The sequence below is a fragment of the Sus scrofa genome, chromosome 8 (genome assembly GCF_000003025.6).
Source record: "Sus scrofa isolate TJ Tabasco breed Duroc chromosome 8, Sscrofa11.1, whole genome shotgun sequence".
NCBI lineage: Eukaryota > Metazoa > Chordata > Mammalia > Artiodactyla > Suidae > Sus > Sus scrofa.
Window position 1 is genome coordinate 85318803 of NC_010450.4, and position 24433 is coordinate 85343235.

Below are 24433 nucleotides of genomic sequence, written 5' to 3' on the forward strand. Positions count from 1 at the left end.
GGAACTTCTGGGAGACTCAGGATCAAACTTTGAGATCCGTGGTGGATGGAATAAGCCCACAGTTGTGAAAGTACTTTGCCAAGAAGTGTTGGTCTTAATGGATTCACACAGAGCTTTATGATCATTGTTCATACAAGACGGCTAATTTTCTAGCCCAGTGGATGGCAAATTGTTATGTTAGCTGATAGTCAAAATCATTTTGCCTCAAGAATTTTGCATATTTTATGTTTCCTCCCTTTGGCCACCATCCAAATGACACTTGCAAAATTATTTACCATCGAAAGACACTTTTAAAATGATTAATCAAGATCAGTAGCTTATGGTGTTACTATTTCTGGTACAAAAACATGTGATGTTTGATTATGCCTAAACAGAATCACACATGTAAAGTCATTACTTTGGGAGCATACATCACATAACTGTGCAGTGCTGCAAAGATCCATCATCCTAATAGCCATGAACACTCTATTTTGCTGAACCTCCTTAAGCCCAGATTCCACATCCTTTCAATCTTTGCAGTCTCTGTAGCAGTCAGCACAGTGTAAAAATGATTCTAGGGTTAATGTCAAAAACAAAAGTAAATAAAACCACCTAAGGAAATAAGAAATGGGGTTACTGGCTTCAAAAACATTCAGTCTGAACAGAAACACATTCAGGGAACAGCTCAGGTACACTCAGGAAACAACTGAAGGAAATAGTTACTGAGTCCAACTATGAAAATATTAATTGATTTAGTAAATATTTATCTAATCTTGTCTGTTTTGCTCCCATGGATTTAAATCGTGAGAGCATTCTGAAGAGCAGAGCTATAAAACACAATAAAGTTGCAAGATTAGAATATTAGGTTAAAATTGTCCTAAATAGCAGCCTTCTAGTGTGGATGGAAGATATGAATATATAAAAGCCATGTCTGTATTTATTTGATGAAATAAGACAGGCCTTTTGTTAAGAAGCAGAAAATCTTTGATTTCAAAGAGGCCAGGCTGCCTCTTTATAGAGAAGCAGGTTCTCAGGATAATAACCTGCTCTCTGTGAAATATGGACTTCTTCACTAAAAAGGTTTAATCTAAACCATTCCTATAAGTTGTAGATGATGATCTTCCTTTGGAAAGGAAGACAGCTTAGAGCTGTATACCTAGTTATTACGTGGAAGGATGTCAGGGACAAGTCATGAAAAAGGATTGGAAGACCGGTGTGAGACGATTGGATTTGATTGGGTGGTAAATAATCATTATGCCTTCTAGAACAGAACTTTGATATGAATATAATGTTTATAAATGATCACTTTAACAGCCCTATGTAGGCTGAAAGGAGTAGAGAAAAATATGGCAAATAGGAGAAATAAAAAAAAATAAGTATGTCCAAGCATCACTGCATATTGCTGTAGTGATTTGGGAAGTGCAATTCCAAAAAAAAGCTGTGACTTCAAAGAAGGGATCACCTCTGACTTCTGGTTGATCAGGAAAACGATTTAGAGAACATTCAGTTTTAAGAGCTGTTTGTAGTGATTCGTTCTTTGTGTCGGCTAGGATCTCAATATAAGCAATATTGATAAGTTGTAAAAGCACATTTTTCCCTATCAATAATTTTCCTAAGTAATGTGATGAATGTTAGGATGGAAAAATGACGCAGAGAATACAGAAAGTAACATTTAAATCAATGTTGTAAATTATTTGTCTTCCTTCTCGAAAATGCTTAAGGGACATAAACCTTCTGTCATTAACAGTAACATTAATGGTCATGAATCTTAAAGGGGGCCAATCCCTGGAGGAAGCAGGGAAGGGGGGACATAGGACGCTTGGGAAATAGCCCAAGCAGTTCTGATGCACCTTCCTGGGAAGGGCAGTCTGAGCCCTTGGAGTCTCTCTCTCTCTCTTTAAGTATTGTAGGACTCAGTCATTTTATTTTATTTTATTTTATTAAAGTATAGTTGACTTACAGTGTTGTACCATTTTCTACTATATGGCAAAGTGAGCCAGTCATTCATATATATATGTGTGTGTGTATATATATATGTATACATGTGTGTATGTGTGTATATATATGTATATGTGTGTGTGTGTGTATATATATAATTCCTTTTCTTATATTGTTTTCCATCATGTACTATCCCGAGAGACTGGATATAGTTCCCTGTGCTGTACAGCAGGACCTCATTGCTTATCCATTCTAAATGTGACAGTTTGCATCGACTAACCCCAAACATCCTATCCATCCCATTCCATTCCCCTCCCTCCCCCTTCCCCTTGGCAACAGACTGGTGGTTGCTTTGGAGTCCCTGGACCACACTATGCTTGCTACAACACAGAAGGATGGCTGTTTCCCTTAGAACTCCTCACCCAGGACTTTTTGGGGTTTCTGTTTGTTTTGGTTTTGTTTGCATTTATTTGTTTATGTCTGATGTAGTTGCTCTAAGAATTCACTTTTCTCCTTCAAGACCTTCTCTTTCTTTCTTTTTTCTTTTTTTTTTTTTGGAGGGGGCTCGGTGGGGAAGGCTAGAGATAGAAGAAAACTCATTTGAAGAAATAATTACTGAGCTATGTGTGAAAATGGGTCTTTTGTGAACCTCCTGAGGCCAGAAAAGTTTTGCTTCCTCCTGTTGGTTGCCTTTTCATGGGATGAAGCAGAGTCTCATGCTTGGTGATGGATTATCCAAGACACTGTCTCCCATCCATGGTCCCCTCTTTAGGAACATGGCAATGTCCTTTTTTGTGCCTCTTCTCTGCTTCTGTCCAGGGAAGTGTCAGTTCTGTAAAGTATCATGAGCTGAATCTATGCATCACGGGCTAATAGATGTATGATCGCTGGATCAGCTTATTTATAAATTGCTTATTCACAAATCAAACATCAGCTTAATTGTAAAGTATCCTTATACTTTTTGAATGTTCCATATATTTGTCCAGAGACAAAAATCTCCTTTTGCCTTATGAAATTAGAGGCTACAACATTTTTTATCTTTCATTTAAAGTTGCCTCTATATAAAATCTAGAAAATAATTTGCTTTTTATTGATCCAAAATCAACCTGGGTGACAGAAGTACAAAGCCATTTCTCTCGTCATATGTGATTTGCTGTGGTAGGAACCTGTCTCTAGCAAATCGGGGACAGTCTTTTTCCTCTTTCTCCTTTCTTTTCTAAGTAGTTTTAAACCAGAACTAAAATGTAGCCTATGATTATATAATATAAACTATATTATATATAAAATAAAAGTAAACCATCACAAGTTAAACCAGGTTCATGATAAAGCTGAGATTAATTTTACAAAAATGTCTTGTTTAAAATGTTTTGAAAGCATGTGCATGACCTCATGTTTTATAAACAAAAAGAATTCCATTTCTTACTTGATTATTTTTCAAATATCTTTTCTTTTCTCTTTTATTCCTTCCTAGTGTGCACTGGTATGTGAATGTACAGCTCCTGAAAGTGTGAGCAGAAAAGATAACTTACCTTTTTTGAATGCAGGTATGTACCTCAATTTCAGAAACTTACATTAATACCATCTGAACATAAATTTTCATTTTCTATGAAGTCAGTACTGAAGCATGGGCAGCAGCATTCTCACAGAATCATTGTGAACACCTTTTAAACATTGGCGGAGTTCTGTGGTGACTCAGCGCGTTAAGGATCAGGTGTTGTCACTACTGTGACTTGGGTTGCTCCTCTGGTGTGGCTATGATCCCTGGCCCAGGAACTTCCACATTCTGTGAGTGCAACAAAAAAAAAAAAAAAAAAAAAAAAAAAAAAAGAGTAAGTATTATAAAAGCTCTTAATTAATTTGACTTACTAATTATAGAACTCAATGTTGTTAAAACAGTATGTATATAGATTCAATAGGAAAAATTCATACACACATTTGTAGATGCCTGGATGTATATCTAGATGCTGTGTTGCTTAAAGTAATAAATTTGAATTTCAACAAGGCATTAAGCAATGTGATAAATGATGACTTTGAAACATCTGGTACAGTTTCAAAATATGTGCTAATATATATAAATATGTAAATTATGGAGCTAATTTTTGAATGATAATATAAACTATGTTGCCAGTAGTGATGATAATAGCAAATAATGACTATTCCAGTGACAGGCAATATGCTAAATGCCTCATAGTCTTGTCTTACCTTGCTTTCCGATGTGTGCTGTGAAGAAGATGCTAACATTATCTCCATTTTACAGATGAGGAAATTGCTCAAGGTCACTATCTAGCAAAGAGCAGGTCCAGAATTTAAATCCAGTTTTAATCCCAAGGCTTTGCACTTAATTACCAGGTCATACTATTACTAAAAAGCTGTTAATTAACAAGTTAGTGTAACAGTAGAAAAAAACCTGAATGTTTTTCTAGCTTTGCTCAACAGTGACATGGATAGCATGGTTATCAGATTAATGAGTGAGATGAAATTTCAAAGGTTTACTAAGAGGTAACCCCAAAACTATTAGCAGTTTTTCCTTGCAGGAAGCCACTAATAATCAGGGATGGAGAAAGGCAGGCAACTTTTTGACTCAAAGAACTCAAAATAAAATTTAACAAGACCAAAAAACCCATTAACTGTATTTATCAAAATGATGGGTTAAACAGAAGAGGAGCCATACTTCTCAACCTATGACTAAATGACCATATTCTTTTTTAAAAAAATATTTGGGATGTACTATCAGGAGGAATGCACATTAAACAGTTAAGGGGCTACTCAAACAGCTAGCCCAGCCATGTACCATAAAAATACTTGATAAAATATGTGGTGAAAAAAATCTAAAAGTGAATGGATGTGTATACATGTATAACGGAGTCACTGTTGTATAGCATAAATTATCACAATATTGTAGATCAACTGTACTTCAATAAAACTTAAAAAAATACTTGATAAAGGAGTTCTCTTGTGGCAATGGGTTAAGGATTCAGCACTGTCACTGCAATAGGTTGGGGGTGCTGCTGTGGCACGGATTCAGTCTGTGGCCTGGGAAGTTCCACATGCTGCGGGTGCCACCCAAAACAAACAAACAAACTTGATAAGTTATCCATGTGGGTAAAATAACTAATGTATCCTCAAAAGGTCCTCCTCACATATATGTTTCTCACCTGGAAGTTGACCAGACCTTTAGTTCTTTATTTCACTATATCCACATAATCTCTTTAATTGACCCAATATCAATTTTGAGAAATAAAATTGAATATGAGAGATTAAACACAGTTTGAATGAATCAAATTATCATCAAGATCATCTACACTGTAATTATAAAACACTTTTTTTTTTTTGTCTTTTTGCTATTTCTTTGGGCCACTCCCGCGGCATATGGAGGTTCCCAGGCTAGGGGTCGAATCGGAGCTGTAGCCACCAGCCTACGCCAGAGCCACAGCAACGCGGGATCCGAGCCGCATCTGCAACCTACACCACAGCTCACAGCAACGCTGGATCGTTAACCCACTGAGCAAGGGCAGGGACCGAACCCGCAACCTCATGGTTCCTAGTCGGATTCGTTAACCACTGTGCCACGATGGGAACTCCTATAAAACACTTTTAAAGTGATTCACTCATGTGAACCTTGTAATTTTTTTAATGCACACAAAAATAAATGCCCCTTTAAAATGCCGATTGGTTTAATATAATTTTCAAAGAGACAGACAAAAATGGTTCTCAGATTAAGATAATATACTACCTAAGGAAGAGACAGAGAACATAGTGAAAAATAAATCCATACTTCCTAATCCTTGTGCCATAAAATCTGTGAGGCATGAGTTTGGGAAGCATACTAACTCTGCTGGATTACGAGGATACAGTGAGTAATGTGTACATTGTAAAATGGAAAGGACAAGTGACAAGGAAATGATGGAAGCAGCTGCATTCTGCAGTTTAAAAGTATTCAGTGGAGCGAAAGAGGACGGATTACCTTTTTTCCCTTTTTCTTGGAGGTGACAGTTCTGATGGTGATCCTTAGAGTATTCAGTTCCAGTGCTTCTTAGCTCTGATGATATCCAGATGTGCACATAGAATCTGGAATATTGGCCACAGATATTTTCTATGAGTCTTCTTCTCTGAGCAAAAGATAAGACTAAATGACAATTGAATGCTATAAAACCTACTTTTTTAAAAAAATGTATTTTAAAATACAACTAAGTGCTATATATGAAATGTTTCTATTCAGCATACAGAAGGGTGTTGTGCAAGAATAGAGTATGTAGCTAGAAGATGCACCTATGACTTCGGCCTGTGTGTACCTTAGTCTTTCATTCTGTTTATTTATCCATCTAAACTCAGCAGTTTTGGCATAAATCCATTACACTCCCATGTGGTATTTTTTCAAAATCTGTAGGCAAAGGGAGCTATTGACATTCTTCTCAAGTCTTTGTATTCATGTGTTATATGGAACTTGCCAGCCTTGAGTAAGTTATAGAGTTCTTACTGAGTGAGTGCAAGAGGTTGTCATACCTTATAGCTGCTCTTCACTATTCTATTTATATCTCTAGAGGTTTAATGCATAACTCAGGAAATTCACTTATCCATTGTGAGACTAAAAAGAAAGAGCTCTTCCCCCTTAGGCCTCACCTTTTTCATGCCCTGTTTGCCTTGCAAGTTGAATGTATATACTAGGAGCCTGGGAAGGTGAGGGTAGGAAGAGAAAAAGGATGAGGAGGAAGAGAGAGGGCAGAATTTACAATTCCATAAAAAAGATATATGAGTAGCTTAACTATAGGAGAAAACACATTCTTTTCAGCTGTTGGCTTTTACATTCTCCGAAACTGGAAACACACTAGAAGACATAGTATTAGAATTGAGAAGGTCTCATTTAGTTTGGCTTTATAATTATATAGCCCAGCCCAGGTCGACCTACCTGTTTAAGTGTGGCTTTATTCACTGAAACAAAACGGACACTTAAAAGGACTTGTTGTTGGAGTTCCTACTGTGGCACAACAGGATCAGCAGCATCTTGGGAGCTCTGAGATATTGGTTTGATCCCTGGCCTGGCACAGTGAGTTAAGGATCTGGTGTTGCCACAGCTGTGGCTTAAGTTGCAGCTGTGGCTTGTTTATGATCCCAGGCCAGGGAACTCCACATGCCATGGGGCAGACAAAAAAATATTTATTGTTGGGGAGTTGCTTGGGGATGGGGAGTAGGGGAGTTCATTTTGACCATAGAGAAGTGCAGACAGCCAGGTCTCTTAACTGATCACAGAGTTGGGGACTTGCTGAATCATATCACCTGAGGCACCTTGTCCACAGGAGAACAAGAACACATGTCCCCAGTGGTGTTAATATCAGAACAGTGGACAGGCTTTTCTGAAAAATTGGTGTCACTGCCTAAATTTGCTAACTAGCAGTGTAACCCTGACAGAGAGGTCAGCCTCTTTGGACATCAATTCTTTTAAAAGGACCAAACTGACCTGGACGGTCTTTGATTTCCTTTTTGGCTCTCAGTGTCTAAAGTCTGTAGAATATGGTTTAGCTTTTGCTGTGTTTTCCTTCTTCTCAGAAATACTTCACAACAGCATTCATTTTCATCAGTTTCACATAGTCAGGTATCCCATTCTTTGTCACTTATAGTTGTCTTTCTTAAGAGCTATTTATATTAATAAGCTGGGCCACAGGTAAAGTTTTAAAATTTTTTTTCAAGACAATTTTCTCTAGATTTACTAATTCTACCAATTTTCCTTGTAAAAGTATAATGCTTCAGAAGACTTCAGCCTATGGACGTACTATTATGCCAAATCTGAGGAGCTAATGGGCCCTGTCACCAAGTTTCCTATTATCTTCACATTTTGAGTGAGTGTCCTCTTGTCAGCAAGCATTCGATCTGATGAGGCATCTTTCTTGGTTGAATTCCATACTTCTTGAGTCATGAAATTATCTTTGATTTTGTGTGTGTGTGTGTGTCTTTTTAGGGCTGAACCGGCAGCATGTGGAAGTTTGGCAGGCTTCCAGCCACCGGCCACAGCCACAGCCACAGCAACGTGGGATCCAAACTGTGTCCGCAACCTGTACCACAGCTCACAGCAACGCCAGATCCTTAACCCACTGAGTGAGGCCAGGGATGGAACCCACATCCTCATGAATACTAGTCAGGATTGTTAACCACTGAGCCACAACGGGAACTGCCATCCTTGATATATTTTAAAGACCACTTTCATGCTGTATATTGTGTGTGCTGTACCTCAGAGTCACCAAAGGTGTATCTGACAGCGATGATTTCCATAACTGTGTAAGTCAGAACCCAAGCAACAAGGTAAGGGTTTCACTGCTCTCAGTCTTCATTACAGCAGTTTCCCTCCTGTTTGGCGAATTTATAAGTGTTTGTCTTCTCGCCTCAGATGAATCATACTTTTTCTCAAAACAGTGCTGTATCTTTGGCTCTTTTTCCTTAAGTAGGGTTAAGCCATCTACTACTGTTACTTTCCATAAGATTCCCAATTATTAGTTATTTTTTTTTAAAAGAACATTGCGTATTATTTCTGTGTCTCCAGGGCCGGAAAACAATAGGAAGTCAGTGAATATTTGTCAAATGGCAGATAATGGTGTGTTTTATCATTTGAATTTATGCTTCAGATAGCAGAAAACTGCACTGTTAGTCTTTCCATGAGAAAGATGTGCAAATGCCATTATTTAAGTTTGAAATAAAAGGATATATTAATTTCTTTAGAAATTATTACTGAATTCTTATTTTTGAGTTTTTCTTCTGCCCCTTATGGCACCACAGATTTCAACTGCCTTTCACAATACATAAGACAGAACTAAATATTGGAGTAATTGTCTCACTATCACCCCATCCAAAGCAGTGCATGACTCAGAATATTTTAAGGTTGTCAGAAATATTTCCCTCCTCATTTTGAGTCCTGGGAAATTCCAGCCATAAAGAAAATCCCCCCCCTTTTTTTTTCATTCACTACCTTGTCATTTTTTAGATCATTTGAGTTTATGCTGACAAAGATATCTTTGTTATATTTTCCCCATACAGTTTAAATAGATTTTGCCCTTGTACTTATATCCCTATGATGTATAAAATATGGAACCATATTGGCTTACAACATCGGTCCTTTATTCCCTATTCTTACTCATTAGATTTCTTAGCCCTTTGCTGTTTTAACAAATTTGATGGAGTCCATTAACCTTGCTTTTTTTGAATTTTCATATGTTCTCACTACTGTATTTTAATATATTTAAGGTGTTTAAATAGCTTCAGTAGAAGAGTGAATTTCATTATCTAGTAATCAATGAAATCATCTCTAAGACACTTCTAAATCCTCAATTGTTTTCCTTTTGTAAGCTCATTACCTGCCCACCTTAGGTAAACTGAAAAAAAAATAAATGCAAAAAGATGCTATAGTCAAAAAGTTAACGTTTTGTGGGCAAATGTGGGGAGGGCTTTCTCTCTGATTTTCCCTCCTTCGTTCTGATGCCTGTGATTTTCCTTGAAGTGAGGGTTTTAATGATGCCCCCGCCCTTGCATTTTTCCCCTCAATGTACACAGTCATCAGTGCCCTACAGTTCTGCTATTGGGGGAAGTAATGATAGGACACATCTGAGTGGTAGGATTTAAACTCATTTCTGGGCACTGTGCTAATAAGTGCAGGAGATAAAATAAGGATGAAGAAAACAGCACAGTCATGGCTTTCACCAAGTTCACATTCAAATGGGGGACTCAGAGCAGCAAACAGACCTGAGCACAACTGGTAAGAACCATGATAGAGATGGGGATAGGGAGTAGCAAGGAAAGACACCTGTAGGGAGGGAACAGAAGCCAAGGAAGGCTTCCTGGAGGAGGAGCTAACTGAGTTGAGCTTATAGGATAGATAATTACTATAGCTAGGAAGGGGGGGCGGGGCAGGGGGGGAAATTCCTTTAAGGTGTAGGGGGTGCCTTCAACAGAGGCAGATTATCAAGGAACAACTTGAGTTCAATGAACTACAGGTTATTTCAAGTTGCTCAGCATGATGCATGAGCCATAGAAGGATGCTTTTCTAGATGTATCCTTTATTTTAATGACTGAATTAGATTGAAGAGAGCAAATCATTCAAATGAGAATGAATGAAGAGAATCACTTTTCTGACCACCCAAAATTGAAAATCCAAATGCTGCACACTGAACTCATCCGCTATTACCAGTTGAAGACTAAATTCCCACAAATATTTTTGTTTTATTCTGACATCTGTCATAGTTTTTTCTTATTCTTGCTCTTGAATTGAAGATGGAAGGCCAAAACCTTATGGGTTTGGTTAGAATAGGGAAGCAGCACTTTGTCCAACTCATCTTAGATCCTGCTTCTATTATTTTTGTGTTGCTTTAAAAAAACACAAATAATAACATAATTTTGATTTTATAATACACCTAAAGAAAAGCGATTTAAATATTCTTGGTAATTTATTTTCTATTTTTTATTTTTTTATTATTTTTTGTCTTTTTGCTATTTCTTGGGCCACACTAGTGGCATATGGAGTTTCCCAGGCTAGGGGTCGAATCGGAGCTGTAGCCACCGGCCTACACCAGAGCCACAGCAACGCGGGATCCGAGCCACGTCTGCAACCTACACCACAGCTCACGGCAACGCCGGATCGTTAACCCACTGAGCAAGGGCAGGGACCGAACCCTCAACCTCATGGTTCCTACTCGGATTCGTTAACCATTGCGCCTCGATGGGAACTCCGATAATTTATTTTTTAACAATTTATTTCATCTTTATTATTTTAAAAGTTCCCTCTTTGCTGTGTTTTCTGAACCCGTGTCACATTTTCTTACCCTCTCTTTTCTGTAGCCATGCCTAGGATAGTCTTTTAGTGATTTCTATTTAGGTCTTTTAGTTCTCATCTAATCTTAAAAAGAGCCAATCTACATTTAAGATGTATGTGTATAAATCTAAGATATTTTCAACTACAAATGAGAGAGTGTCATTACTTAACTGGATTACACAGACTTATCCTTACTAAGTATAATGTAGGATTTGGAGAATAGGCAATACATGTACATTCAGCTGAAAAATGAAACTGTTAAACAACTGCATAATTAAAAGCTATGGAATGAATAGATTTTCTACAAGAATCTACAGTACATTAAAATAGTGACTTTGTAAGGCGCGAAGCCAGTAACGTCAGATTCCATTTAAATATGTGATGTCTCCCACCTCCTGAAAGCAAGAAATTACGTGAAATAATCACAGATGAACTTCTCTGGAGAACTGTATTAAAGGCAACCTGGTGAAATAAATGTTTGGCATTTTGATGATTCCCTTGACCTTAAATCCAAATGTCCAAAACTCCGTTCTAATCCCTTGATGTCTCCAACACAGACACATGAAAAAGAAAATCATCCCAATGATATCTCTCTGGTTTATCTTTTCTGCCCCATCTTTTTTTGAGATGTCATCTTTTTTTAATGCATTGTCTATGCATTGGCTTTGTTATTTTCTTGGGATCTTTACTTTGATAATTCAGAATTGGAGCACTTGGTTTTTGTAAGTGCTGAATCTCATGGAAAAGAAGGAGGTGTGTTACTTTATTAAAAAGACCTGTTAGGTTGCCCGGAATAAACAATTTATGGTAGAGTCCAAAATGTCTCCACTACTTTTATCCTAGTAGACTCTGTCCTATAATATTTTTAGAAACTGTTTTGACAAAAGGAGTTTAAAAAAAAATGAAGATAATACACACAGGGCCCTCTTTAAAAAGAGCTTGTAATAATATATGTTGGATAGTTATTGTTACTGAGCTGAGCCTATTGAATGGTCAGAAATGCATCTCCTATGTGAAGAAACATATGGCATCAGTGGAGAGCCAGAGCTGAAAGTGATGGGCTCATTTACACAGCTGGAGTGTATGTGCAGAACTGTTGAAATTTTATCTCTGCTATAGGAGAGAAGCATTTATAAAATGACAAAAGCATTCATCATTTATGGCCCACTGTTAGATATGCAATGCATGAATACCATGTCTTTTATGTGAGGATGGCAAAAATATCCTGACCATGAACCCAGCAAAATTTTGAATTGAGGACATATTATTTGGTCTGTTTGTAACCAGCAAAATAAATTTCATAAGAATTAAAAGTCAGGCTTTTTTTTTTTTTTTTTTTTTTCATTTTCTAAGTAATACTCCATTATGTGGTATTTTAGTACACAGCTTCATATGTAGTGGGTGTTCAACTAGCAAGGCTGCTGGATCAAATTAGGTTCTAAAGCGGATGTGTGTATTTATATGTATACATTGTAGTTATATGTATTCCTTTATATGTATACATTGAGATCCTAATAAATACATACAATTTAGTACTAATGTTTGGAGACAGGTTAGACCCTATAACATAAAGTTAGATAGGAGACATTACTGAGAATTTTTTTGGTAGACCAAGTTGCCTGTTTTTGTTTGTTTTTTTGTTTATTGTTTGCTCCAAGCGTTTTTCTTAAAAAACCAGCAGCATTCTTACAAGGTCCTTGGGTATTGTGTACCAGGTGGTCAGAGGAGAATTCTGGAGCTCATTAATCACATTATCCTTGATTTCTACTTATGCTGTTTCAACAAGGGTTTATATTTAGAACCCATTGAAGAGCATTAAAATGCAAACAGCGAAATCAGAATTTGAAGTGCTAGTTTAGGGATAACAGAAAAAGAATATTATATTTTGCAACATAATTAAAATACAAAATTTTTAAAAATAATTATTGTTTTATTACAGATAAGAAAAATCCAAGGATTTTTAACCATGGTTTGGGACATGCAAAGATTCTGTATAATCTTGGACAAAAAAAAAAACAACAACAAAAAAAAAAAAACAAAAAAAAAACAGAGGTTAAAAGCAGTACATATACTACATGTAGATAACCCAAGTGACTGACTATTTCTTAGGTTACTAAGGAAAAACTTGAACATTTTGGAGACTGAGTTTTTGTCTTACTGTAAAAGGATGTGTTTATATTCCTGATCCTGTTAGCTATATCAGCATTCCTGAGATCCCATAAATGGTTTAACCTGATTTATAATTTATTTTATTCCATAGACACGTTTTTTTCTTAACTCTAGAGATATGGCAAGAGAGGTTATTGTAAAATTCTTATGTCTTTGAAACATTGTCATTTTAAAGATGAATGAAATATTATAGTTATGTCATACAGATATAAGTTCCTGTATTTCAGATAAAAGAAAATGTAACTTATAAGGGCTAATATTCAAAATATATAAAGAACTCAAACAACTTAGTAACATACACAAAAAAAAAAACCCCACATAAAATCTGATTAAAAATGGGCAGAGGATCTGAATAGACATTTTGCCAAAGAAGGCATACAGGTATTCAACAGGTACATGAAAATTTACTTGACAGTATTAATCACAAGGGAAATGCAAATCAAAATCGCAGTGGGATATTACCTCACATCTGTTAGAATGGGTACTATAAAGAAATACAAGAAAAAGCAAGTGTTATTAGCAAGGATGTGGAAAAAAGGGGTCCTTTGTGCACTGTTGGAGAGAATATAAATGGTGTCACCAGTATGGAGAACAATATGGAGGTTCCTCAAAAAACTAAAAATAGAACTACTGTATAATACAGCAGTTCCAGCTCTGAGTATTTATCCAAAGAAAGTGAAAACACTAATTCAAAAAGGTGTATACATCCCAATGCTCATTGGAGCATTATATTCAATAGCTAAGACATGTGAACAATCTGTGTATTCAGTGAAAAATGAATAGACCAAAAAATACACACACCACACACAACATTATTATGCAGCTGTAAAAAAAAATGAAATCTTGGCCATCTGTGACAATATGGATAGACCTTTAGGGATTATGCCACGTGAAATGTTTGACAGAAAAAGGCACATAACTGTATGATCTCACTTGTAGGTGAAATCTGATAAAAACAGAACGAAAAAATGAAACAAAAGATAAAAAGAACTCATAGATACAAGGAACAGTTTGGTTATAGACAGTAGCCTGAGATGGGAAAAGGGGATGGAATTGGGTGAAATGAATGAAGAGAATCAAAATATACAAATTTTGTTATAAAATAAGTAAGTCATGGGGATGTAATATACTGCGCGGTGACTATAGTTAATAATATTCTATTGCATATTTGAAAGTTGTTAAAAGAGATTGTTAAAGGTCTCATCATAAAAGAAAATTTGTGACTATGTATATGATAGATGTTAAGAAGGTTTATTATGGTGATAATTTTGCAATATATACAAATATTGAATCATTACATTGTATATGCAAAACTAATATAACTTTATGTCAATTATACTTCATTAAAAAGAGGAATAAAATAATAATTAGCCTTATATATGGATCTATTTTATAATCTAAATGATGAAACTTAAAGGTCAGGTTTATGGCAAAAATATAATCCTTTTGTACATGCAAGTCTAGATTTCAAATAATGTCTCTTGGAGCTCTCTGGTGATCCAGTGTTTAAAGGATTCGATGTTGTTATTGCTGTGGCATGAGTTCGATCCCTGACCTGGGAATTTCTGTATGTCATGGGCATGGCCCCCAAAAATGATTCAGTAAAAAGAAAAAAAAAAAGATTGTCTCTTAATACTGGAAATATTCTCTTGTTTTCTGGCTTCTATTGGTGCTTTTAAAAAGTGAATGTCTGGCTAATTCTTATAGGGGGTAGGTAAGTGTACTGAGAGCTTTGAATCTGGTCATTAATGAATGAAATATTTGAAATTAAGTTTTCTGATGTAGTATCAATTCTGATAATGATACTGTCTAGACTGGACCTCTGAGAAGGGAGGTTGCAAAATGGATGAATAGTTATTCATTTTAATGCTCAGAAATAAATATATGTATATACATATACCCAAGTAATGAATGAGATATGGTCTTATAGATCCCTAAAACATCGAAAGGCATTTTACTCTATATATTGAGACAATTTGGGCCAAATACTAGGCTCAACAGTGTTTAAAGTTTTCATTCACTTCAATATCAAATTTTTGGTTTAATAAGCTTTATTGGTAAACTGGAGACATATAGTCATATATGGTGATTGGTATTGACTGGTCAAATATCTACTGACTGGTAATTGACCTGGTATTTTGTTGTCTGTTATGCTCTGATGTGTTTCTCTTATATTCATTGTCCCACAGCAATGGAAATAAAATACCACCCTGAAATATAGGGCTTGGCAGTGTGGTAGGAGTTCAGGCCTCACAAAAATGATCAAGTATTACCTTAATATCTAGCCCTATTCTTTTTCTTTACATCTTTTACTGTCCTTGATGACATGACCTGGTCACTTCTCCCGTAATCACGGCCCACACGCCTGAATATTGTTTGTTCGTAGTCTCCCTGTCTTGCTTCTGATAAAATATAGTTTCAGAAAAGTGGGTTATTGGCTTATTGGCACTAAAATATGCATAATGTTTGAATTATAGTAAATCTTAAGCCAAGGAATTAACCTTTCTGACATTTAAGAAATAAATCCCTTATGGTAGTCAGGTCATTTAAAACGTCTAATATAACATACCAGTTGTCAGCTTCTACATAAGTGAGTAAAGTTGACTAAGAATGATTGGAAGAAATTCAGAAATATATTTTTCCGAAGTATGTATGATATAGAAATCCATATATATTCATCACATTTATAAATACGTAGGCTTTAAAAAAATCTTTAGGAGCAAAAGGAAATGAGTATGTGGTAAATCAGAAACACAGTAACCACATTTATGAATTGGAACTTGATTATCATTTTTTTTTGATTTCATAAAGACTGTATATCCCAGCAGCTACCCCCCAAAAAAAATCAGAGGTAAGAAGAAAATTCTTAGAAACTCAAATATGCCATGGATTATGTAAAAAATTTTTGATCAAGTAAATAATTAGAATGGTATATTGATTAATGATTGTGTTAATTGATCTTTATCTAATGTGCATATCTTTATAATTTAACTCAACCTTTTATTTTTCTCTCCTTTCACAGTGTTAAAGAACCCAGTATATAAATTATATAGATTTCCCACATCTGACAATAAATGGATGCGAATCCGGGAGCAGATGTCAGAGAGCATACTTTCTTTTCATATTCCTAAGGAATTGATCTCTCTTCAAATAAAAGAAGATTTGTGTAGGTAAGAGGAAATGATTTATGATTGTCTCTCCCATTATTTATTTTTTTCTATAAAACATTTTCCTTAAAGTGGTATAACATAAAATTCTGGACCTTCACTGTCCAGCATGATGGCCGGTGGCCTTGTATGGCTATTAATCACTTGAAATGTGATTAGTCCCATTGGAGATGTTCTGTACGTGTAAAGCACACACCAAACTTTGAATTCCTTGCCCACAAAAACAGATTTCATAATGAAATGTTAACATTTGCCATCTTGGAGTTACATACACTATACTATTACTTTTATGTGCCCTTTTCATTTTTTAAATGACTACTAGAAAAAAATTTTAATTACACCTGTGACTTTCATTTGTGATTTGCATTGTATTTCTCTTGTGTAACTTGGTGTCTAGCCAATAACCTGAGCTTTGACCTTGTTAATAACCCTTGTGTCTTTACTTCATTTAATTATGGTCACTAGTTCTTTAAGAAATTCTGGCTTGACTCTTCTTTTGAGTATTTATCTGTAACAAGGTTTTCAGATATTTGTGGTTCTAAAAACTCTTTGAGATGATTGATAAAGTAGGCTATGTGAATGGATAGTGTTGCATACAATGAAATCAAATCTGTTGCTGTAATAAAATAGAATGATTTGAGAACTGATTGTTGATAATATCTCTGAGCTGTGACTAATCAATTTGTTTCTCTGCCTTATAAACCTCTAGTGACTTTAAAAATGCTGATATACTTCATTATACCACACAGACAGTTAAGGCTCTAAAACTCAGAAAATTAGCAATTATTTTTAATAGCTAAAATGTACAGCAGAGTGTGAAATGTCCAAAATGTGGATTCCTGCCTTATGCTCACATCAGGACACTGTGTTACTTAATAGCACTGTACCCCTTTGGTAGAGCCACACTCCCACCCCCAGTCCCCAGTGAAGCCGTATGGACTTGGCCAGTATGCTCTGTATGGATGGGTCAGGTCAAACCTGGCAGTATTGATAATACTTGTTAGAGTAGGAGTGACTGCAAAAATGCTATATATTCAAGTGAGAAAAAAAGAAAATAAATAGAATATGGATTTTAAGGGAAATCAGAAGGGAAGGTGTGGGTTATTAAAACAACAACCACCTGTACCTGGAAGAATCAAGATTGAAAAAGAGACAGAAGAGTGGGTATTTGAAAGTAGAAGAGTGGAGTTCCCTGGTGGCTCAGTGGGTTAAAGATCTGGTATTGTCATGGCAGTGGCTCAGGTTTGATCCCTGGCCTGGGAATCTCTGTGTGCTGAAGGTGTGGCCAAAAAAAAAAAAAAAAGAGGAGAAGAGTGAGAATAGTCAGGCCACGGAAATCAGACAACAGTCATTGACTCAAGCCAAGAGAAGATGTAACATGTTCAGGAACCTAAGCAGACTAACTTGTAATAGCTAGGTGCAAAAATGAATTAATGTTAAGCCAAATTATTTAATATTTTCCTACCTAGAGCCAGTACTAAGAGTAGGTGATGGTCAAAACAAATTCCCAGGAAGGATAAACAAGCTTATGTTAGTATAGAAAGAGTATGGAGCTTGGGTGTTTAAAGTCATGAAAGAATTATCATCCTCAATGTTGTTGCATTCAAGACTATTGTACACTAAGAACCACTCTTCCTAGAAACATGTAAATATCACTCTTTATAGGGAAAGGTTGGAGAGGGTAACCTTTCCTCTCAGGGGTTATAGAATAAGAAGGACTTAGAGAAGGCAAGCATGAGTTAGAGGTGTCAGGCAAAACCTAGCATCTTTATTTCAGCCAGAACCACAGAAGAGGAGTTACCAGATGAAGTAGAATTAAGAAATTAAGGTAGGGCCTTACCTTATCAAGTGGTACTGGAAAGCTACAGCTAACTTAGCCAGTCTTAACATCTAAAGATCTTAAAAAGACACAGAAACTAACTAAATATCTAAAAAGACACAGAAAATGGAAAAAGATGACCTTTTGTAAAGCACCGAAATCTATTAACATAATACTACATTATTATACTAACATACTATTATTAGGTTAGTATTTGGGCGGGGAGGGGGGTGTTGAACATCTTTGTTGATGGACCACTAATTCTATTACATCAAAAAATACAGTTGACTAGTGAGAAAGAGAGGAGAAAGACCTCTACTGTTGTCCCATCTGTCTTTTTTCTTTTTCTTTTTTCTTTTTTTTTTTTTTTTTGTCTTTTGAGGTCTGCACCCATGGCATATGGAAGCTCCCAGGCTAGGGGTTGAATCAGAGCTTTAGCTGCTGGCCTACACCACAGCCACAGCAACACTGGATCCGAGCCACATGTGAGACCTACACCACAGTTCACAGCAATGCTGGATCCTTAACCCACTTAGCAATGCCAGGGATCGAACCTGCATCCTCATGGATCCTAGTCGGGTTTGTTACTGCTGAGCCATGATGGGAACTCCCCATCTGTCTTTTGTCACGATTTAGAAACCCCTTAAAGGCTGATCCACTGACCTCTGAATGTCTGGCTTTTGAGTCCTCCAGGGTTATTTTTCAACCCCTGCCTTCATTCCCGCTGATATAGTGTATCCATTCATTTACTAATAGTAGATCCCAGTGGGAAAGGAGTAAGAAATAAGGAGAAAGAGTAGAGGTAGTCTTGGCTCTTAGGAGGCATAACCACTGTGTTGCCATTCATCTTGTTCTCTTGTCTTTCTCTGTATCCTTTTTCCCCCCTGTGCATTTATAATAAATAAATAAATAAATAAATAAATAAATAAATAAATAAATAAATAAATAAAATAAATAGCTAGCAAACACTTGGAAGGGGGTAGTAGGCAGTTTGGGTGGAGACAGAGGAACAATGCCTCCATATATTAAAAGTTTCATTGGTAAGGACAGACCTAAGAACTGTTATCAATACACCTTGGAAATTGTTCAGAGAAGAAAATCTCATTTCAATCCCATGAAACTAAGCTGTGTAAGAATATGATAGGTTTTGAAAATTGGGTAGGCACTTTGATGGCCAGCCTATTTCAGGTATCTTTTGTTTTTCCAACACTTTTCCTACGTAGCTCTCTCAACATTAAGCTGTGTTTTAAAAAAATTCAACAATGACTCTTTAACATTTTATAAAGAAAAATAGAGAAAAATCCATGTTGAAGACTCAAAAAGGAAATAGGAAAAACTCATAAGAAAATTGACCAGCCATCTCAGTAGAGTGAAAGAAGGTATGGCTGTCATGAAATGGAATTGGAGTGCCTTAAGTCATGAATCATCACCTGTTAGGGAAAATGCTGAGAAGAAAAGAGTAATGGAGAGAGAACTGAAATTTTAAAATGCAGCAGGCAAATTAAATCCACAGAGGCAGTAGAGAAGAACAGATTGGACACTGAGAATCACATGAAAGATGTGGAAGACAAACATGAAAAGCTGTTCTCAAATACAAAACAAAGATGGGAAGAAGTTCAAAATGATGAGAAAGAAGATGTTAGATATGCAGAGCACCAAACTGGAAGCTACCAAAAAATTGTGTGTTCTTGAGTGAGGAAGAACAATTCATGCAATTTCTTGGAAGAAAACAGTGAATGCTTAAGCAGTTTTTTTTTTTTTTCTTCATATACTAAAATCAGTCTAATCTTATACTTCTCTACAAAAGCCCACGGCATAAGATCTACTGATTTTTTTTTAGAGAGAGAAAGGCTATGGCCCCACTTGATTATATAAGGTCAGGTTATGAATTATTTTTATGAATGGAAGCAATGGAGATAACAGAGCTAAGTCTGCAGGAGCTCAAAAAATGTCATCACCAAACTTTCTTTAAAAATTACTTGAAGATCCCTGCCATACAGATGCGAAAATAATTTAAATTAAGAATTATATATATAAATTAATATAGCCATTAAATTTTAACATAAATTTAATATGATATAATGTAATAAATTAAGAAGATAAGAATGGCACATTGTCCTGCGAAAGGACGTGCAACATTTTTCTTGGTTGGGTGGAATCCACAGTGTAGACAGAGCTTTACTCTGAAGTTCTTTTCTCAACCTTTTTCACCTCTGTTCTAACTCACATACCAGAAAGTATTTTACTTTCTCCTAACAGCACAATTTTGATGGATTTTCTTACCTTGTTTGACAAAGACTCTGGGTGCCATAGTGCCGTTCTCTCTCTGTACTTGGAAAGAGCACAAACTGCTTCATTTGTGTGCTTGGAAATCTATGTTGAGAGAATGATTTTTTGAAGACCTTGGAGTTATTTCTTCAAAAGGAAAAAAAAGTTTCTGGGGCGACTTTATGTTGTGGTCATTTACATTGCTAAGGAACGTAAGTGACCTATTTTATGAATCTTTAAAATAAATATTAACTAAATTGTGTCATTTTAGTTGGTAAAAAGCAGTAAGCAAATGACTAGCAGATATAAGCTGTCCTTAAGTCCTTTTCATAGTTTGTTCTGCATGGGTCTTGTGGATGGGTGGAGACAGTTAGAGATGGATAGACAGACAGACAGACAGACATAGATATATAATCTTTTTTTCTTTTCTTTTTTTTTTTTTTGGAGAAAGCCATATTCACAAAAACTTTTTCTTCAAGGGCCAAATAATAAATATTCTGGAAAATATTTTACCAAAGTTAGCTGCTCCTTCTCAATGACCAAGATGATGAATTTGCAAGCATGTCCACCCTTAACATCTGTGGAGTCTGGATTTTGAAAACCCTACACTTTATTTCATGTTCCATTGACTCTTTCAATCTCTCTTTTCACTCCATATGTGAACTTTTATACAACTTCTCTGAGTTGGTGTGTTGCCGTCTCCCTACAAGAGTGTTTAGGGAATTATTTGAATATTTTGATAACTCCCTTGGTAAACAAGGGAGTGGAAAGTGAAAAATTGAAAACACTGCTGTGATTGATATCAGCCTCATAAACTCTGCAGGAGAGATTTCCTAGGTTTGAGTATGGGTTTAACTGTGAAATAAAATAGCAATTAAGGAAGGGAATTAAGGAAGTACTAGGTGTATGTATAGTCACAATTGTGTCTTAAAGACATATTTTTTTTAACTTTGCAAGAATGAAATTCCACTCCTACATTTAAGTACATTGTTCATTTTACCACATCTGGGATTGGTGTACACTTGACAGCGTAAGTTAGTATGAGTCTCTGCAGGGACCGCGTGTGTGTATGGTTCACCTTTTTGCCTAATGCACACCTGTCCATATAAATGAGGAAAACATTATTCTTCTCAGCCATCCTGACATGGAGTGGAAATGTTGACAAGTACATAACGGCAGAATGGCTGCTTCCCATCTCGCACACACAGTGTCTGTCCTTGCCTGCCACTGCCATCTAAAACTCTCTTGCTATTAGTATCTTAGTTAGCATGACCTCAGACTCAACGTGTGCAAGACTTGAGATTGCACATACGCAAGTCTTAGAGCTGTGATAAAGTTTAAATTCTTTGGGGGCTCCCTCTGACTGGCTGAAGCATGAATGTCTTCTGAGTTCAAGTTCAGATATGTAACAGCTTTTGCATTGACTGTGAAGTGTTTTTAAAACACTGCTTTGAATTTTATATTATGGTTTATGTCCAAAAAATTCCCAAGCAGGAACTCGTAGATAGCAAGTTATGTTTATTGCTGTGAAGAAAGGCTTATATTGTGCCTGGCAATTTTCTGATTCTTTGCTCTTGAAGACATATTTTAAAAATACATAAGATGTATGGTGAGTTTTTGCTAGAAAAATAATATATACTTGGAGTTCCCATGGTGGCATAGTGAATTAAAGACCCAGCATTGTCTCTGCAGCAGCTCCAGTGGCTGCTGAGGCATGGGTTTGATCCCTGACCTGGTGCAGTGGGCTAAGGATCTGCCCTTGCTAGAGCTGTGACCTAGGTTGCAGCTGTGGCTCTGATTTGATCCCTGGGCCAGGAACTTCCATATGCCACAAGTGTGGCAAAAAAATATGCATTATATATACATATAATACACATATATGCATATAATATACATGCAATGTATAGTATCATGTGTGTATAAAACATGTATAACATACATATAATATACATATTATATATGTATATTTGTCTTTATATATGCACACACATATGTATATGCACATGTATGTATAAGCTCACCATAGAAAATAGTGAAAGTACAGAAAATACAAAAAAGTAAAAGAAAAATCATTCTAAATCCACCATCCAGAAAAAACACTGTGTCTTTCTTTTCTACATCTACTCTCATCTTCAAGAGCCTCACTCTGGGAAACAGGATTGTGGTCCCCATGGCTATCATGCCCTGTATCCTGTTTAATTTTCCTTGCACGTCTGAGCTGTATTATGAATAAATATACAATTCTATTATCTAATGTTTTAAAGTGAAGGTTACTAATTAGTAGAAATTATTGCATCTTAGTTTTGATCGATACATAAATAAAGTAGAAGGAAAATAGACTGGAAATGCACTCAACTATTAGTAATATATACGCTAACGTTAATAGTGATTAGTTCTGGATGGTGGATTTAGAATGGAAATTTCTTATACAACCATAAAACAAATGCAATAACCCTTCCTAATCTCAAAAAATACTTAGAGTTACCAGTTAACTGTACCTTGGTTTTGTTTACTTTATATGTGAACATCAAAATTTACCTCTCCTTCAAACTTTAAAAAAAATTAAAAAAAAATTTGTCTCTCTATTTTTTGGTTGTTTTTTTTTTTCTTTCAGAAAATTACTAGCCATTTATAATTCAAGTTTTTGTCTCTTCCCAACTTCAAGAAAAAATATAGGTAAATGGGGATAGGCTTACTGTGTTCTCATGGCAGCAGCAATAAAAGGGATTCTTGATTCCTTGCAGTGTCTTCCCCTTTAAATCATTCTCCCTAAATTAATCCCTGTCTCAGTAAATGGCACCCTCTGTCCAGCAGTGGAGAAATATGTTTCAATGTAGAAACATAAAACATAAATATTTTTGTCTTGTCGCACTACATCTATCCACATTCAAGTTCAGGTCAATTTCTAATCATGCTAGCGCCACAATTGCTTTCAAATTCATTCACTTTTTGAATTTTCACTCCATCCATTCTAATCCCAACCAACATTATTTCTTGCCTATGTGTAATAGTCTATAATGGATTTTCTGCCAAAGGCCTTGCTTCCTTAAAATCCATGGTTCCTTTTTTTTTTTAATGAACAAATGATACAAATAAACTTATTTACAAAGCAGAAAGAGATTCACAGACGTAGAAAACAAATTTCTGGTTACCAAATGGATAGTAGTGGGAGGCCGGGGGGATAAATTAGGAGTTCAGGATTAACAGGTACACACTACTATATATTAAATAGGGGAATAACAAGGACCTACAGTATAGCACAGGCATCCATACTCAGTATCTTGTAATAACCCATAATGGAAAAGAATCTGAAAAAAGAATAGATTATGTATATGTATAGCTGAATCACTTCACTGCACACTTGAAATTAACACCCCACATTGTAAATCAGCTATACTTCAATTTTAAAAAATAAATAAAAATATCCATGGTTTACATTGCAGACTCATATAAGTTGTTGGAAAATGTTATAAAAATGCAGATTTTCAGTAGATGTATCAAGGGGATAGCTTGGATGTGTATGTAACATCTTGAGAATGACACTAGAACTATGTGTTGGAAAGTGAAGGCAGGGGCGCGGTTCTGCCTACCAAACACTCAGTGTAACACCTGGCTTCTGAGAAGCTTACTAAATTACTCCATAATCATGGTACCTAAGGGATGTAGGTATTAAACCCAGGTCTTTGATCTAGCCTCCTTCAAGGAAGGGGGAAAATGGCAACTTGATTATTACAGAGTTATAATGGAGAGAAAAGGAGAGTGACAAGTTGAAGACTGCTCAGGGATCCTAAATACCTAGAAGATGTGTGTGTGTGTGTATGTATGTGTGTGTTTATGTGACTCTTTGCCTGTGTTTATAATGCCTCAGGCTTCACAGTCCTTCAGCTTGGGTTGCATGCAGGCAGGTTATGTAGGTCTTGCCAAACTGCCATCTATAAAAATTTTATAGCTTATTTTATTGTCATCACATATTTTGTTGTTGAGTAATTTCTTCAGGTTTTATACTACTTCAAAAGTTTGCTGTGCTTAGGCTGCATTGAAATAGGTTACTTATAAAATAAAATTATGGAATTTGGCACGTTGAAGCTCCATGACAGCTACACACAACATACTATATGATGGAGTGTGCATGTATGTGTTTAGATGGGAGGCTGTGATGGCCATAGAGTGTTTGGCTTTATAAAACATGTATAATTTTCTACACTAATAAAATGATATTTTAAAGCCTATCATAGTACAAAAAGTTTTAAAGATATGAAAGATTTCAGTGAAAATGTATCTCATAGTTCATAAAGCTCCCCA

The 24433-nt window shown here is 35.9% G+C and overlaps 1 protein-coding gene across 12 annotated transcripts in view; it reads left to right on the plus strand.

Annotated features, from left to right (window-relative positions):
- The window catches only part of INPP4B (inositol polyphosphate-4-phosphatase type II B), a 743160-nt gene that overhangs the window by 506762 nt on the left and 211965 nt on the right, over positions 1–24433 (plus strand). For all 12 annotated transcript variants that reach the window (XM_003129178.6, XM_021100667.1, XM_021100673.1 and 9 more), the window contains 2 exons: positions 3389–3461; positions 15900–16047. In XM_003129178.6, coding sequence (XP_003129226.3) covers positions 3389–3461; positions 15900–16047 — 221 coding nt within the window. The remainder of the gene's footprint in view (positions 1–3388; positions 3462–15899; positions 16048–24433) is intronic.